The 13,536-nt window shown below is 44.3% G+C and overlaps 1 protein-coding gene across 2 annotated transcripts in view; it reads left to right on the forward strand.

Moving 5' to 3' along the window:
* The window catches only part of gfra1a (gdnf family receptor alpha 1a), a 102,153-nt gene that overhangs the window by 63,617 nt on the left and 25,000 nt on the right, over window positions 1–13,536 (forward strand). The window contains 4 exon segments of one of the 2 annotated variants that reach the window (NM_001281400.3): window positions 6,697–7,048; window positions 8,370–8,479; window positions 9,328–9,428; window positions 9,431–9,462. In NM_001281400.3, coding sequence (NP_001268329.2) covers window positions 6,697–7,048; window positions 8,370–8,479; window positions 9,328–9,428; window positions 9,431–9,462 — 595 coding nt within the window. 2 annotated transcript variants of the gene reach the window in all.

Below are 13,536 nucleotides of genomic sequence, written 5' to 3' on the forward strand. Positions count from 1 at the left end.
GCCTTTTACTGAAAGGCCTGATTGGTGGAGTGCTGCAAAGATGGTTGTTCTTCTGGAAGGTCCTCCCATCTCCACAGAGGAACTCTGGAGCTCTGTCAGTGACCATCGGGTTCGTGGTCACCTCCCAGACCAAGACCCTTCTCCCCCTGTTGCTCAGTTTGGCCGGGCGGCCAGCTCTAGGAGTCTTGGTGGTTCCAAACTTCTTCAATTTAAGAATGATGGAGGCCACTGTGTTGTTGGGGGCCTTCAATGCTGCAGAATTATTTTGGTACCTTTGCCCAGACACAATCCGTGCCTCGACACAATCCTGTTTTAGAGCTCTATGGACAATTCCTGTTTTTTGCTCTTACATGTACTGTCAACTGTGGGACCTTATTAGTTCGTCAACGAATAAGAGCAGTTCGTCAACTTTCTGCTCTGCTAGAGCTGACCCGGGCAACTGTAAGTGCTGTTATTCTGAAGTGCAAACGTCTAGGAGCAACAACGGCTCAGCCGTGAAGTGGTAGGCCACACAAGCTCACAGAACAGGACTGCCGAGTGCTGAAGCGTGTAGCACGTTAACATTGTCTGTCCTTGGTTGCAGCACTCACTACCGAGTTTCAAACTGCCTCTGGAAGCAATGTCAACACAATAACTGTTGGTTGGGAGCTTCATGAAATGGGTTTCAATGGCCGAGATGCCACACTCAAACCTAAAATCGCCATGTGCAATATCAAGCGTCGGCTGGAGTGGTGGACTCTGGAGCAGTGGAAATGCATTCTCTGGCGTGATGAATCACGCTTCACCATCTGGCAGTCTGACGGACTAATCTGGATTTAGCAGATGCCAGGAGAATGCTACCTGCCTCAATGCATCGTGCCAACTGTACATTTTGGTGGATGAGGAATAATGTTCTGGGGCTGTTTTTCATGGTTCGTGGAGGCCCCTTAATTCCAATGAAGGGAAATCTTAACGCTACAGCATACAATGACGTTCTAGACAATTCTTTGCTGCCAACTTCGCGGTGACATTTTGGGGAAGGCCCATTCCTGTTTCAACATGACAATGCCCCGTGCATAAAGCGAGGTCCATACAGCAGCAATTTTTCAACATCTAATCGAAAACCTTCCCTGAAGAGTGGAGGCTGTTATAGCAGCAAAGGGGAGACCAACTCCATATTAATGCCCATGACTGGAATGAGATGTTTGACGAGCAGGTGTACACATACGCTTCCTGTGTGAGTTAGGGTTGTACGCTATGGATGTTGTAGAGAATTAACTTTCAGGATCAAGTCACTGCTTTGATGTTTGCAGAGAACGACAGGGTGTTGTCCAGGGTCAAGCCAAGGATCTTTGCACTCTGGGAGGGGACACCTTTTTCATCCGTGATGGAGAGGTCTTTGAGCAGCTCCGTCTTATCAAGGTTGAGTTTGAGGTAGTGGTCCGACAACCAAGCTGAGATATCTTCCAGGCACGCAGAAATGCATGGGTGTCACAAGGAGAAAAGTAGTTTAGTGTCATCTGCATAGCAATGATAGAAGAGACCATGTGATATGACGGAGCAGAGTAACTTGGTGTATAGAAAGAAGAGGAGAGGGTCTAGAACCGAGACCTGGGGGACAACAGTAGTCACCCGGTAGGGGCGGCCTGCTAGGTAGAATGCAATCCAAGAATGTGCAGAGCCTGAGACTCACAGCCCTGAGAGGGTGGAGTGGAGGATCTGATGGTTCACAGTGTCAAAGGCAGCTGATAGGAAGAACAGAGGACAGAGAGTCAGCTTTGGCAGTGTGGAGAGCCTCGGTGACACAGAGAAGAGCAGTCTCAGTTGAGTGATCCGTCTTGAAGCATGACTGGTTTAGGGTCAAGATGATCATTCTAAGAGATATAACAAGAGAGAGTTGGTCAGAGACAGCGTGCTCAAGTGTTTTAGAAAGAAAAGAAAGGGATGCCGGTCTGTAGTTTTTGACGTTAGAGGAGTTCAGTTTTGGTTTCTTGAGGAGGGGAGCAACTCGTGCCATTTTGATGTCAGAGGGAATGCAGTCATGGTCAGGGATGAGTTGAGTAAGTGAGGAATGGGAGAAGGTCTACAGAGATGGTCTGGTGAAGGGAGGAGGGTAAGGGTCAAGCGGGCAGGTTGTCAGGTTGTCAGGCCGCCGGACCTCACTAGTTCCAGGATTTAATCTGCAGAGAGAGGGAAGAAAGAGACCCAGGCATAGGGTAGTTCTGTGTGAATGGAACCAGTGGACTCAATCAGCTGAGTGAATGAGGAGCGGATGTCATCAACCTTCTTTTCAAAGTTGTCCGCAGAGAGGGAGGGGAAGGGGTGGATGACTAAGGAGGGAGGAGGTGGAAAGGAGTTTCCTAGGGTTAGAGGCAGACGTTGCAGTCAAGTGGTGGGCCTGTCTGTAAAGCCTACCGGATGCGGAGCGAACAGGTATAGAAAACACACACATATGAGATCATCTGAAAATAACTAGGTAAAATAGTGTGAGAGAGTGGTGTGGAGTCTTCCACTCTTTCCTTCCTCGAACAACTCCGCAAAACAACTTGGCAATACTATCTTTGTTTCGGCGACGGTCTTAGTTTTGCGATAAGACCAACACTCACATGGCTGCCGCTGAACAAACTGTGGAGACTGATGTACTAATACTAATGGCCTTGCAAGGGTGAAGAGCTCACCTCCTGGTACTAATTGCTGATTGCCTAGGAGACGAGAAACTCTAAGCTTCAGCTGAATCTGGTAATGAATGGTATGTCTGTTGAACAAGTTGAAGAGACTAAATTACTTGGTGTTACCTTATATCGTAAACTGTCATGGTTAAAACATATAGTTTCAATGGTTGTAAAGATGGGGAGAGGTCTCTCCATAATAAAGAAATGCTCTGCTTTTTTGACACCACACTAGTTTAGTCTTATCTTGATTATTGTCCAGTCATGTGGTCAAGTACTACAAAGAAAGACCTAGTTAAGCTGCAGCTGGCCCAGAACAGAGCGGCATGTCTTGCTCTTCATTGTAATCAGGGGGCTAATATAAATACTATGCATTCCAGTGTTGAAGAAAGACTGACTGGATCACTTATTATTTTTATAAGAAACAATATGTTGAAAATTCTCAATTGTTTGCATAGTCAACTTACACACAGCTCTGACACACACACTTACCCTACCAGACATGCCACCAGGGGTCTTTTCACAGCCCCCAAATCTAGAAGAAATTCAAGAAAGCGTACAGTATTATATAGTGCCATTATTTTATTGATTCCCTTCTATCTCATATTGCTCAAATGAACAGCAAACCTGGTTTCAAAAAACAGATAAAGCAAAACCTCACAGCAAATCCCTCCCCCATTTGACCTAGATATTTTGTGTGCATGTGTAGATTTGTAGGCCATGTGTGCCATTTTCAAATGTATGTAGTTCTGTCCTTGAGCTGTTATTGTCTATTAAAATATTCTGTATTATGTCATGCTTCATGACTGCTTTCAAAACAACAAATGGGGATGCTAATAAAATAACTAAAATTCCAAGTAACAGGTAGCGACGACTCTTCCGGGGTCCAAACAGGAAACAAAGCAAAACAAATAAAATGCATAAAATATATAGTACACATAATATAATAACATAGTACACATAATATATGATGGCTCCTACCCTATGAGCTGTTCCAGATCACGCAAGCCAAGAATTTGTGCAAGCCCAACTACATAACAGGGTGGCAGGTAATCTAGCAGTTAGCGTGTTGGGCCAGTAACTAAAAGGTTGGTGGATCAAATCCCCGAACTGACAAGGTAAAAATCTGTCGTTCTGCCCCTGAACAAGGCTGTTAACCCACTGGTCCTAGGCCGTCATTGTAAATAAGAATTTGTTCTTAACTGTCTTGCCTATAAAAATAAATAATACTGTGGAATTACAATACAAAATATATAAAAATGGCTCTCTCTTCACAGTCCCCGTTGTGCTGTAAGTTGTTCTTTTATCAGTTTTTTTTATCTGGTTGTATTGCTAGTTTGAGTTACCTAGGGTAGCAGAGAGTTCCATGTAGTCATGGCTCTTTAATACTGTGTGTTTCCCAGCCTCTGTTCTGGACCTGGGGACTGTGAAGAGACCTCTGATTGCATGTCTTGTGTTGTACTGATGAGTGTCTGAACTGTGTGCCGACTGCTTGAACAGACAGTTTGGTTACCTTCAACACATCAACACCAATAGTGAACACATAGTGAAGACCAATAGTGATGCAGTCAATCTCTCCTCAACTTTGTGCCAGGAGAGACTGACATGCATGTTACTGACGTTCGCCCTCTGTGTACATCTAAGTGCAATGCGTGCTGCTCTGTTCTGGACCAACTGCAATTGACCTATGTTCCTCTTTGCCGCACTTGACCACACAACTGGGCAGTAGTCCAGGTGCGACAAAATTAGGGCCTGTAGGACCTGCCTGGACGACTGAGATGTCAAGAAAGCGGAGCAATGCAATAAAGCCACTGATTACCAAAACAACAACAGTCACAAATTGCCCTGCCCCTTAATCCTGGTTGGTGTGTCAACAATAATCTGCAAGTCATGAGCTAGCCACAAGACAGTACTAAACAACAACAGATAAAGACAAATGTAAAGATGACAAAGATTTTTGGGCACATACATTATACATAGCAATCTCTCAGGAGGGAACATTCCCAAAATATTGTGCCTTGTTTTCTTGTCCTGTGGATTGGAGGAGGAGGAAGAGGTCATTACTCGACCTAGAGCCCCGTAGTAATTGAAATTAGGGAGGGGGTTGGAGGAAACAGGCGACATGATAATCAATTTGAGGCTGTATCGGTAACAAAAGCTGCTGGGGGGCTCCAGCTCCCTATGAAGAGACCAGATGGCCCCAGCCCTGTGTGGGCCTGTAAGGGGGGAAGGGGAGAGACAATGGGAGGGAGGGGAGCATGTGCTGGAAGGGATGTATGGGGCAAACACTTTTAGCTGGATAGATGATTTTTGTGTGTGTGTGTGTGTGTGTGTGTGTGTGTGTGTGTGTGTGTGTGTGTGTGTGTGTGTGTGTGTGTGTGTGTGTGTGGTGCGTGTGTATGTGTGTTTGCCTGAGAGACCGTGCCATCTGCCAGCAATGTACTCGGGGTTCAGCAGATGTGTTCTCTGACACTAGGGGTGCAGCAGAGAGGGATGTGGAGAGGGTCCTGACTCACCGCAGCCTACCTCTGTGGGAGAGAGGAGACAGACGACTGAGTAACTGGACAGCTGCATGGCACATGACACCCACATACGCACATACACACCATACCATAAATGCAAACACACACTGACTCTCTTGTACCGGCTCTATGAACACTCACTTTTGATTAGAAATTTGATTTGATTTGTTACTTTATTGTGTAACTATTTCCTTTTTTTAATGCAAATTTTTCTTACTTTTTAACTCTGCATTGTTGGGAGAGGGCTTGTAAGTAAGAATTCCACGGTAAAGTCTACACCTGTTGTATTCGGCGCATGTGACAAATAACATTTGATTTGACACACAGATGCACAGGTCCACACATGCTAATACAGTATAAACACTCACATGCTCACACAGACAAACATAACTCAGAACTCTGTTTTTTTCCAAAGGCCCTTTTGGGGACACAGGATGGGGAGGATGTCTGGTCAGGTCTGTCCTCATTTGGCTGCTGTCCTATTATTGGTGTTAGACAGACTGACTGACTTCAGGGCCAGCAGATGACAGGAGAGGCATCTCCCAGGCAGCTGTAGAGTACTTCTCTCTAGACAGAATGTATGTGTCTGGTCATTGAGCAGAGTAGAGCAGAGCAGCACAGACAGACTTGAGTGAAGGAGAACTTCCAGATCTCAGTGAAAGGTCACAGTGAACCCCAGCTGGCCAGACCAGCCCTGCCAGTCATCTGGGATTGGCCGCAGGGACCAGCGGGTACCCTGAATGCACATCTACGACCTTTAGAGAAGGCACTTCCTGTCTACAGCACCAGAAACAGTGTGTTAGTGTTTTCACTGTGGAGGGAGTGTGTGGCAGGGGTACTCTACTCTAATTTTCACAGACTTTAGTGTCTAGCAGTTGTCTCTCTTTCCTGGGGATAAGGTTTTACATTGAAATCAAAGTGTGAGAGAGTCAGTCTTATTCTTAACACTATTTTCTGAGCGTGACACGCACCACTCGTCTCAAGCTGGCTTCCACCAACCAACTGCTCCCATTTTTTATTGCCGAAAAATGCTGTTGTTGCACCATTTTCCCAAAAATCTCTTGAAATGTTAATTAATGAGGGATCTGTAAGAAAGCTGCCAATTAGTGAGACCTGACAGATGAGCAGGCCGTGGCGCCGGATGCTTTGATGACTCCGACGTTCAGGAGAGCTGCATATTTGTTTGGCCTGCAGGGCTGCCGAGAGGAGGGGCACTGTTTGATTTAGGGTGAGAAACAGGGTTAGCAGTAAATGGGCGGCTTGATAGCAATCAGCAACGGCCAGGAAGAGATCATTATGGGGGAAATTTTCAAGGTTCCTAAAGTATTTACATATTGCTTCTTTTTTCCATCCACTCAAATATTAGTTTGGTCAAGTGATGCATAACTCTGTCTAGCTCTCTCTCAATTTAGTTAGGTTCAATCCGGTTCATATTATAGACAGTGTTATCAATCTATATCAATCAATAGATTACGAATCTAGAGATGATGGAAACTGAACTTACCATGTTGTCCTTTTTATGACAGGCGAGCCCGCGGTGACGAGGGAAAACAACTGTCTGAACGCAGCCAAGGCCTGCAACCTGAACGACACCTGTAAGAAGTACCGCTCAGCCTACATCAGCCCCTGCACCAGCCGTGTCTCCACTGCGGAGGTCTGCAACAAGCGCAAGTGCCACAAGGCCCTGCGGCAGTTCTTTGACAAGGTGCCACCCAAGCACAGCTACGGGATGCTGTTCTGTTCCTGTCCAGCCGGCGATCAGTCGGCCTGCTCCGAGCGCCGGCGCCAAACCATTGTACCAGTCTGTTCCTATGAGGACAAGGAAAAGCCCAACTGTCTCTCCTTGCAGGCCTCTTGCAAGACCAACTACATCTGCAGGTACACTAGGATAAACAGTTGTCAGAGTACGTAATATAGTACACAGGCATCTTGCAAGACCAACAACATCAAACATGTAACATAGCAAACAATCACATAGTCTCACGTGTCTGACTCCACATTTACAACACAGACTGACCAATGTCAGTGTATGGTTAAAATTACATTTAAGTCAACAGTGTATTACCCCAAGCCATCTTTCAGATAGCATCCTCTGTAATGTGAAGAGGTGCTACAGAATACAGGTCCTAGCCCACCACCAAAGTGATGGGGTGTCTAAGTTAGCACAGCATGGAGGTTGCTATCATACCTTCGAGGTGTGGGGAAATATACCAAGCCCTGATAAAAGCTGTGAAAAACACCATAAACAAACCTGTTAAGATAACTGGATACTATGTTGGGAGACTGCATCAGGAATAAACCATTACCATTCAACATGTAATGCATATAAGCAAACACTAAATCTACCTACACTAACAGAGAGTATTCAGGTTAAGCAGTGAAACACTCCAATTCTCTTTCTGAATGCATGTCTTTTCTGCCTTAAGTGTTTCATTTAGCTGTCATATAGCAGCATTCAGGCTAGGATAACTGGGCAGGGGATTGGATGTGTTTGGGATAAGTGGCCTGTGTATCATTGGCAGTAATAGAGGCTGTATTGAAATGCAGCGAAACAGACTGGACTCAATGAGTGACGTCTGCCATTGCCTCTAGAGCTACAGCACTCTGTCTGGGATTAAATGGAGGCATTAGTGCAAATAAATTGGTTCCATTTCGATTCCAGCCTCAGGGCTGTGCAGTGTCTCTCTCTCTCCGCTCTCGCTCTCGCTAACTCTTTCTCTCGCTCTCGATCTCTCGCTTGCTCGCTCTCTCTCTTTGTCTCCATATTTCTCTTATTTTCTAACTCTTCACTTAGCAAAATGTTCTTGTTCCTGCTCTCTTTCCCTTCTCAACAAAGGTGTAACACCAGGTGGTACTTAGCATCCCAACTCCATCATGAGTGGTATCCAGAACTCCTCTCTATTTGTGGGGAAGGATTATAAAACCAGGCATAATTGTTGGCTGCTCCTTCACCATATGGGACTTGTATCACAGAGTAGAATCAACACAGACCCAACCAATGTGTGTGTGTGTGTGTGTGTGTGTGTGAGTTTGCGTGCCCGCGTGTCTGTGGGCGTGTGTCCGTGGGTGTGTGTGTGTGCGTGGGTGTGTGTGCATCAGTACGAGTGCTTTTGATGTTGTCTATTTGACTGTGACGGTTCGCTTTATAAGAGCGATATGAAAGTTCAGATACACTCACTGTTTTTGTTGCATCTTTCAGGTCCCGTCTGGCTGATTTCTTTGCCAACTGCCAGTCTGAGCCACGCTCTCTCTCTGGCTGTCTTAAGGAGAACTACGCTGACTGCCTGCTCTCCTACTCTGGCCTTATCGGTGAGTCTCTCCCGTCTCTATTGGTAAACTTTTCCTCACACACATTGATGAGTCTTCCTATGGTCTCATTTTCTCACTGAATCTTTACTGTCCCCTGAGTGGATCTCATTCCTGTTGCTATGGTCATCTGTCAGAGAATCCCTTTCCCATATTCGCTCTAGCACAGCACAAACCAACGTCACACCACTTCCTCATGCCCCTTCACATAATTTGATGAAATTAGCTCATTGTTCAGAGGAAACCAAGGAAACCAAGACTCATAGCTGTAGAAAATGCAATAGAGCGAGAGAATAAGCGTGTGAAAGAGATAAAGAAAGAGGAGGAAAGTGTGTAGAGAAGATTAGTCTCCTTTATCTTCTGCTTCTGTGTGCTGAGGGACCCATCCTAGCTCGAGCCATCACATTTCCCGTACTAGCACAGCTGTAGCAGATAGTACACACAGCAACCAGCAAAACGGCAATTCATTTTGCTGCAAAATAAAAATGGCTTGTTTGGACGGACGCCAGTAGAGGAACAATGCATTGAGGAAGCAAGAAATCTCTGACTGCAGCTGTTTAGTTTACTACAAAGAGGAAGAAACCTTATTTGTCACACTGCCTTTGGAAATACTCCATGATGATTCCAGTGTTACATGTTGTTCAGACAATTGGATGAAAATCTAGCTTGAAATGTTGAGGGGCTAACAGTTGCAGTATGATAGGGATTCAACATTGCATGATGGTTTGGGGGAATGGGAGGTGGAAACTATTTTGTCTGCCACAGAGAATAACATGTCTTCAGAAAACAATATGGTAGATAAACTCTGTTTCTTTAAGTAATCTACTGTGTTTCTTCCCCCCTCCTTATAGGTACAGTGATGACACCCAATTACCTGCGTTCTCCTAAGATCAGTGTTGTTCCCTACTGTGACTGCAGCAGCAGTGGCAATGGCAAGGAGGAGTGTGACAAGTTCACAGAGTTCTTCACAGACAACACCTGCCTCCGTGAGTGACTGACCAGCCTCCTCCTGTCCTCTCCGCTTCATTCTCTTACCAGTTTCCTGTCTCCTCCACCCTTTCATTGTGGTTCTCCTGCCAATTGTTCATGCTCCCTCTCTCTCAAGTGATACTCCATCTCTCCTGTGTGCTCTTTGCCGATGGAGCAGAAAAGCAGAGAGAGAGGAGGAAGAAACAGCGATAAGGCTGTGTGGGTGCATGCCTGCACACGTGAATATATGTTTGTGTGTGTGAGTAAAGGGTTCCAATATCCGCATAGCGCAGATCAGCAACCAGGGCATTGTCTTCTAACTCTATGACCGTCCTTTCACATATCAGACAGCTTTAATTAACCTACCTCCCCTCCCTCCCTCTCCATCCTCTCCTCCTTTAATAAACACGGCTGCTTCACTATCACAAGGTGTCAGGCCTCTGGAGATAGCAGATCCATGGCTGTGGTGCTTTTCTTTGTACAATCACAGCTCAACTTCCTCTGCTGTGTTATTGGTATGGCATTGTCTCTCAGCGCTTTATTTCTGTCAAAGCCAGTAGTACCCAATATAGTCATGCTCTCACTGACCCTGTGCATACGTTTATTTTCACTGTATTATAGAGATAGAGTTTTATAAATACATTTATTCTCAACGTGACAATGATCACAACACAGCATTATCGCAATAGAGACATTTCTTTAGTGGAATTTCAGTGTCATTGAAGTCTTTTTGACCCACTGCTTTTGGGTTTTAGTTTTGAGAAAGAAAGCCATTGAGTAGTCTCTCTCGGATCATCAACTTGATTTAGCCTCAATAAATAAAAAGATATTGAGCAGGTAGCCTGGCGGATAGGAGTGTTCGGCCAGTAACCAAAAGGTTGCTGGATCGAATCCCCGAGCCGACATGGTAAAAATCTGTCGTTCTGTCCCTGAGCAAAGCAGTTAACCCCCAACAACAACTGCTCCTTGGGCACTGATGATGTCGATTAAGACAGCCCCCTGCACCTCTCTGATTCAGGGGTTGGGTTACATGCGGAAGACACAATTCAGTTGAATGCATTCAGTTGTACAACTGATTAGTTATCCCCCTTTCCTTTGTCAGGGGGCCAGAACATAATTACAAATCATTTGCAGACTGCATAGTGACAGCTAGAAGCCTAAACAGATACGTTTGACTAAAACACAATCATTTCAAACATTGCTTATCATTTGTATATGATCTCATATTTCTATATTTTGCATGGGAATACTTTGGAACAGATTTCCAAAATGAAAATCACTTGGAGCTGATTTGCTGGTGTGTTTACAGTCTTTTATGTACAAAGAAAAAATATATATATATATATGTCACGGTCGTCATAAAGAGGAGACCAAGGCGCAGCGTGGTAAGCGAACATCACTCTTTAATTAAAGAGACAACACTGAACAGAACTAAACAAAACTAACTGTGAAGCAATATGGCTAGTGCAGAACAAGGAATACTAAATGCTACCTAAATATGGTCCCCAATCAGAGACAATGATAAACAGCTGCCTCTGATTGAGAACCAATCTAGGCAACCATAGACTTATAAACACCTAGAAAAGGGAAAACCCATAAACATACAAAAAACCCTAGACAATACAAAAACTACACAAACCACCCTTGTCACACCCTGACCTAACCAAATAATAAAGAAAAGAAAAGGTCTGGGCGTGACAATATATATATATATATTTATTTATTTATTTATTGCTCAGAAAGCTTGGGGAGCCAAATGAAATAATCAGCGGGACACCAGTTGGGAACCCTGGTCTGTCTAGACAGACGGGTTTCTTCCAACAATGTACAAATGTTTCATGTCAGAGAGGAAATGGTGGCGTTGGGAAAGCCATATTATCTGTTCATGTCCTGCCGTAAACATGTTCGGGGGCTAGCGCTGGTGGAGGATATTTTCAATGAGTGTATATCGTGAGTCGTTTGCTTGCGCCATGACGTCAGCGTTACATGCTTACAACCACTGACTGGCTGTGGCTAGAACTAGCCTAGCAATCTGCACATTGCCCAAATGAACACATTGCCTACATCTATTTACTATAGAATACTATAGTACTTACTATAGAATTCTGTAGTAAACTGCAGTATACTGAGGAACAGTGGTTCTTAAACCTCTCCCCTGGGACCCCAGACATTTCACTATTTTGTTTTATCCCTGAAATAGCTCACCTGATTCACCTAGTCATGGGCTTGATGATTAGTTGACAAGTTGAATCAGGTGTGTTAGCCCTGGAATAGATCAAATACATGAAATGGCTGGAGGTCCCCGAGGAGATGTTTGAGGACCGCTCCTGTTGAATAAAATACTACACGCTGTAGTATCCCTCAATCATGTGTAGTACTTACTATATCATTTTGTTGTATACAGTATAAAACTATGGTAATGTCCTCAAAAGCATTGCAGTTTATAGTAATACTACAGTATTTAATTTGCATCTTCCCAATCCATTCCCCTCCCCTATATCCTAATTTGTGCTACCCAAAAAGTGAGAAACCTACACGCCAAGATCTGTTCAGACCTACCTACCTGCCTACAGTGTCACACCCTGTCCATAGAGAGGCTTTTATTCTCTATTTTGGTTAGGCCAGGGTGTGACTAGGGTGGGCATTCCATGTTCTTTTTTTCGATGTTTTTTTATTTCTATGTCTTGGCCTGATATGGTTCTCAATCAGGGACAGCTGTCTATCATTGTCTCTGATTGAGAACCATACTTAGGTAGCTCTTGCCCACATGGGTTTTGTGGGTAGTTATTTTCTGTTTTATGTGTCTGCACCAGACAGAACTGTTTCGTTTGTTCCGCTTTGTTACTTTATGTTCAGTTTTATTAAAAATCATGAGCACATACGACACTGCACCTTGGTCCTCTTCTTCAAACAGCCGTTACATACAGATTATGGAAAATTTGCTCTTAGTTTTTGTCCAGTAGGTTTCCTGAAGGAGAAAGAAAAAACACTATGGTAAATACTACATTAATTTCTGCAAAAACACAAAATACTACACTATACTACAGTCCACAAAAACACTACAGTAAATACTACAGTATACAACAGTAAACTAAATATTGCAGTAATGTCTGGACTTAAGTCTGCAAAAACCCTACAGTGAATACAATAGTATCAGGAATCAAGGTACTGAAAGACCAAAGTGCAAACTGTGAAGTAACAATGTTTATTGTAACAACGGGCAGGCAAATGACAGGTCAAGGCAGGCAGAAGTCGATAATTCAGAGTAGAGGCCAAGGTACAGGACGGCAGGCAGGGTCAGGTCAGGCAGAGGTCGGTAATCCAGAGGTGGAGCAAAGGTACAGGCCGGCAGGCAGGCTCAGGCAGAGTGGTCAGGCGTGTGGGTACAGGGTCAGGACAGGCAAGGGTCAAAAACCAGGAGAAAGAGAAAATGGAAAAAGCATACAAGACGAACTGGCAACAGACCGACAGAAAACACAGGTATAAATACCTGGGGGGGGGGCACAGGTGAAACAGATCAGGGTGTGACACTATAGTATATTTTCATTTGGGTGTGTCCACCGATGTCATGTTTCTGAGGGGATTGTTTTTAAGCCCTGTCTACTCAAACTCATGATTTGTTAGGAGATTTGGGCACCCTCCCCACATTTTTTCCTGCCCAGAAAATACTACATGATTTTCCATTTGAAAACTTAAATGAGTTAGGTTCTCAATTGAAAAATACTACATTTATTGAAACCAAAAAGATGATTCAATGCCAAATGTTTTATTTGATTATTACCAAACCTGTATTTCAAGTTGCAACCTATTTCTTTCAACACGCAACTTTTACACTTTGGTTAAAAAACGTATAAGAAATACAAACTAATATTTCTGTCACGCTGGCATGAAGGATTCGGGAGACAGGGGCAGGAATGCGTAATAAGGGTTTTTATTAAGCCCAAATTACGGAGTGCTGTGCAAAGGCACAGGGACGAAGACCAAACAAACAAGTAACAAAACACAGGGTAGAAACCCAAAACAAAAAGAGCGAGGAGTACCTCGAATAAATAACACACCCGCACAATGATTAACACATGGGACGAGACCCA

Source organism: Oncorhynchus mykiss, chromosome 23 (assembly GCF_057628025.1).
Source record: "Oncorhynchus mykiss isolate SJ-2025 chromosome 23, ASM5762802v1, whole genome shotgun sequence".
Taxonomy (NCBI): domain Eukaryota; kingdom Metazoa; phylum Chordata; class Actinopteri; order Salmoniformes; family Salmonidae; genus Oncorhynchus; species Oncorhynchus mykiss.